Source organism: Centruroides sculpturatus, unplaced genomic scaffold, assembly GCF_000671375.1.
Source record: "Centruroides sculpturatus isolate CEXI.00-Female unplaced genomic scaffold, Cexi_2.0 scaffold2226, whole genome shotgun sequence".
Lineage (NCBI taxonomy): Eukaryota > Metazoa > Arthropoda > Arachnida > Scorpiones > Buthidae > Centruroides > Centruroides sculpturatus.
Window position 1 is genome coordinate 26,398 of NW_019386506.1, and position 4,212 is coordinate 30,609.

Below are 4,212 nucleotides of genomic sequence, written 5' to 3' on the forward strand. Positions count from 1 at the left end.
TACCGTACATATGTGCAAATAAATCCAAGTTCAAAAATACATAATATATAATCATTTAAATTGCTTTTTATGAAATTTATCGTCTATGTCTTGACACATTTATTTATACGTTGCAACTGCACAAAATCGGCGAAGGTATTTAGCGCAAAAATGGGGATTCCTTCCTTTCCATTTTACATTAAATATCGTCTCAATTCAGAATGTATTTTCTTACTGTTCACTAACTCTTGATCTTTTATATCCTCTCCACCATTATTTTTATCTATAGCTTGTAAGTGTTATTTTGAGAGTACGTGTGCAATAATTGCAATGTACCCAATCCTCATTTTCATTAAAACANCTCATTCGGATAGGGATCATTTCTGTAATTGTGCAAACCGAACAGGACAAGTCCCATCAAACAAATTGTCGTAATCCAACATGAAACAACAACCATCTGAAATTGCGGTAAATATGAATTTTAAATTCAAATTTCAAATTTTGATTTTCTCAAATCAGTAGTACATATCACTTTATTGTACGACGAACGAATTAAATTAAAAAAAAAACAAATCAGCGTTATTCAGCAGCAATTAAATAAAAATGTAGACATAAATTCCCACACTCGTCCGTTCGCCTGTCTTTCCTTAAATCTTAAGAAGGGAATTGGATATTTATTAGTCGAGAAAAGATGTGGAAAGCGCAGGGAAAGGAGACCCCGGTTAACGATATAAAAGGTTCCGATATAATCCGGATATCACATTATTTCAACTCAAATGTTTTCCCCTGAAATGTTTTAGATAGTTGAACGGCACGACTCTGTTGTTAGAGGAAAAGTATGATGTACAGTTCATGGCAAGTCACTAATGATATGAGGTAGAGTGCATATATTTTAAATTAAATTAATTAAACATGATTAAAATTTGCAACTCGACACTGTGACAATGTCACAATAAATAACTGTTTAAATACAGTATTTAATAATATATTTATTTAGTAATAACACTCCTTTACACAAATTTTGTAAAAGTTAAACTAAATTTCATAAGTCATTGGAACTATTAATAAAGACTATTATATCCCTTACCAAAAATAATATAACGCATTTACTATAAGTAAATTTGTTTAAATAATTAATATTACCAAAATTGATACATTCGAATAATTAAAAATATGATATTACATTAATAGGCACAGATAAAGGGGAAGATATATAGCCCTTTTATTCCAGCATAAAATACTGAAAACCACATAAAAATTTTGAATGTAAGCATAAAAAAAATTATCGTTGATTTTTTTTCTTATTTCTTTTAAAAATGAAGAAAATTTGTCTTTGTTTAATTAATTTTCTTTCCAATTTGTAAGGCTTTCGGAATGAACTGTTGTCCCATATTAATGGCCAATTACTGGTCTGTCGTTTTTCTTTCACTTCCTGATATCCATAATGTTTTTGTATGGAAAATTGGTAAATTCCATTTTTTAAATGTTTGCATTCTTTGATTTTCATTATCATCGGAAAAATCCCTCTTAGAATTGTCTGGCATGAATATCTTTGAAGCAAAGTATGAAAATGGAACTTGAAAAAAAATGTAGCAGAAAACTGATGAAATAACGGAGAGTGCCAACACTAATAAGAATGTCATGCACTAGAAAAAATAAACAAATTTGTATTAAACATATTTCGACACAAATAAAGATGATAAATCCGTATATAAATATTGTACAGTTACATTTAAAAAAACACAAATGCTACACAATAATAAAATATTTTAAATTTGTTTATAGTAAGACGTCGTACTATTTATTTATTTATTTATTTAAATAGTATATTTATTTTATATATTTTTATTATTTATAGTATATTAATAAATAAATAGTCTTATTTATTTAAACTGTAATGCAAGACACAATGCGACAAAATGAGTCATATGCATAAAAATAAATGCATAAATATACCCTTATAAGCATGAAGTGAATGCTTTTGAATGAAGCTTTGTTTTTGTAATAAGTATTACGCATGAATAAGAGTAAAGATTTACTTCGAATTATAAGCATATCTTTTAAAATTCGTACATCTATTCAAACGTAGACTCAACAGCAAAGAAATGTGGTTTGTTTTTATTAATGTAGTTAATCTAACGATAGTTAAATATTATAAACTTCGTTCCTCTCCATAAGTCACTGATTTCAACGCGTTATTTAGGTTTGAAGACGAAAGTCTTTGGTGGTTGGCACATAACTTTATACTAGAGACTNTAGCACGGATGGTAATGGAAATGATAAAGTATTTGACCTAGAAACACATAAAACTCCAATTCACTTTAAAATGTACTTAAATTATTTTTTTATATACGTTTTCTTACATTTTACTCTGTACATTAAATATTAATAATAAAGTACAAAATGAACACGTATAATTATTGTTCGAGAAGTATTACAAATATCTTACACGAAGTTTGAAACAAAAAATGTGTTATTAAATCGCAAGTTTACTTATTCGTACTTATTTATAAAGTACGTTAGGCTATATTATTTAACCTAGAAATAAAAACACAGTTGCCGGTTAAAATAACCAAATTAAATATACTATAAGAAAGAAACTTCAAACTATAAGAAACTGAGATAGTTATTTGAATAATCATCAATAGACAGAACAAAGCATAATTTCAACTACTGTCTTATAGAAACAATGGAAGAATTTAAATAATGATCTTTATTTGTAAACGTGAAAGTTATTTACTTTATCATTAGTATTGTATTGACATTATAATATACATGAGCTAATTATTATATCAAAAAGAAAAGCATTTCTTTCTGGCCTTGGGTATAACGAGCTTCTAATTAGAAGTAAAGCCAATTTNGAAGTCTAAAACTTCTGCACGCAAATATAGTTACTAGAAGTCTAAAACTTCTGCACGCAAATATAGTTACTAGAAGTCTAAAACTTCTGCACGCATAATCATTTTTAAAGAAAAGTATGCTTATTATGCTTACTATGTGGCATGCAAGCTCAAAAAAGTTCGCCATCCCTGGCCTAGGATAATGTAGTTTGGCGTAAATACTTTAGGCTTAACTAGTTTGACCTAGGCCGAACTGATTTATGTACTATAAATAGGCGCCAGTGTATAAAAAAATGATTTTGTGTAATTCGAAATGCCACCACAGTACACTCGGTTGTTAAAGTGTACCTAGGTAATCCCAAGGCGATGCTTCCGTTAGGTTGGTTTGGTTAGGTTAACTACATTTTTAGTAGACTTTTTTTTTTCTTTCGTTCAAGAACTACCGTGAATCAATAACTACTGACGTTAAACAATGAGCGGCCTGCCAGTGGCTCCCCTCCAGGAGTTCGCCGGGAGCACGAACAGTCCGAAGTGCCGTCATTGGGGTTACCAAGGTACACCTTAACCCACCCTGTAAAAATAAATAAAAGATTAAATATTTTATGTTACACTAAGAAAAACAAACAAGTTCATTTTTAATTCTAGTTTGACTTTAAAAGTTATTTTTATTATTTCGTTTGAATTTTCGAAAATATTTTCGAAAGTTAATTACCTTTAAAAGTTCATGGCTTAATAAAAAAAAATACAAACTGATAAGTACTGATTAGCTTATTTTTATTTTAAAGTTTTCTACAAGTGTTGTGTCACTTCTAATCAATACGATTTTTTATAATTAAAAAGACTATGCTTGAATGAATATTGTTCATCTAATTGATTGCCTTTTAATTTTATTTTAACCATTAATATACCTAAATCAGACCTGGCCAACCCGCGGCCCGTTACATTAAATTGTGTGGCCTGCTAAGCAATATTATAGGGGAGATCGGGGCAAGATCGGCATGTTAAGCTTTACTTAAATTTTGTGTAATAAATACTGCTGTAAACTGAAAAAAAAAGCATTGCATATTGTCTACTGGAATGTTACCTTACTATAGAACTGGTTAAAATCAGTTTGGAAATAAAAATAATTAAAATAATTACAACTTTACAAGAAGAAAGAAATTGACGAAGTTGCCCCGGGTATTGGGGCAAGATCGGCAACTTCTCTCTTTTTGTAAAGTTGTAATTATTTTAATTATTTTTATTAAAGTTGCCCCTGGTATAGGGGCAACAGTAATGGGGCAAGATAGGCACGTATATAAAATTATGTTATTAACAATGTATAAGTTGGAATTCACTATTAAAACAAAGAAATACAAATCCAACACCCATTTAATATTATTACAACGAAATG

General features: G+C 29.1%; 1 protein-coding gene across 1 annotated transcript in view; it reads right to left on the reverse strand.

The window, feature by feature from the left end:
- Positions 1-331: 331 nt before the first annotated feature.
- The window catches only part of LOC111615164, a 19,813-nt gene continuing 15,932 nt past the window's right edge, over positions 332-4,212 (reverse strand). Inside the window, exon 6 of the mRNA XM_023356563.1 lies at positions 332-436. Coding sequence (XP_023212331.1) covers positions 332-436 — 105 coding nt within the window. The remainder of the gene's footprint in view (positions 437-4,212) is intronic.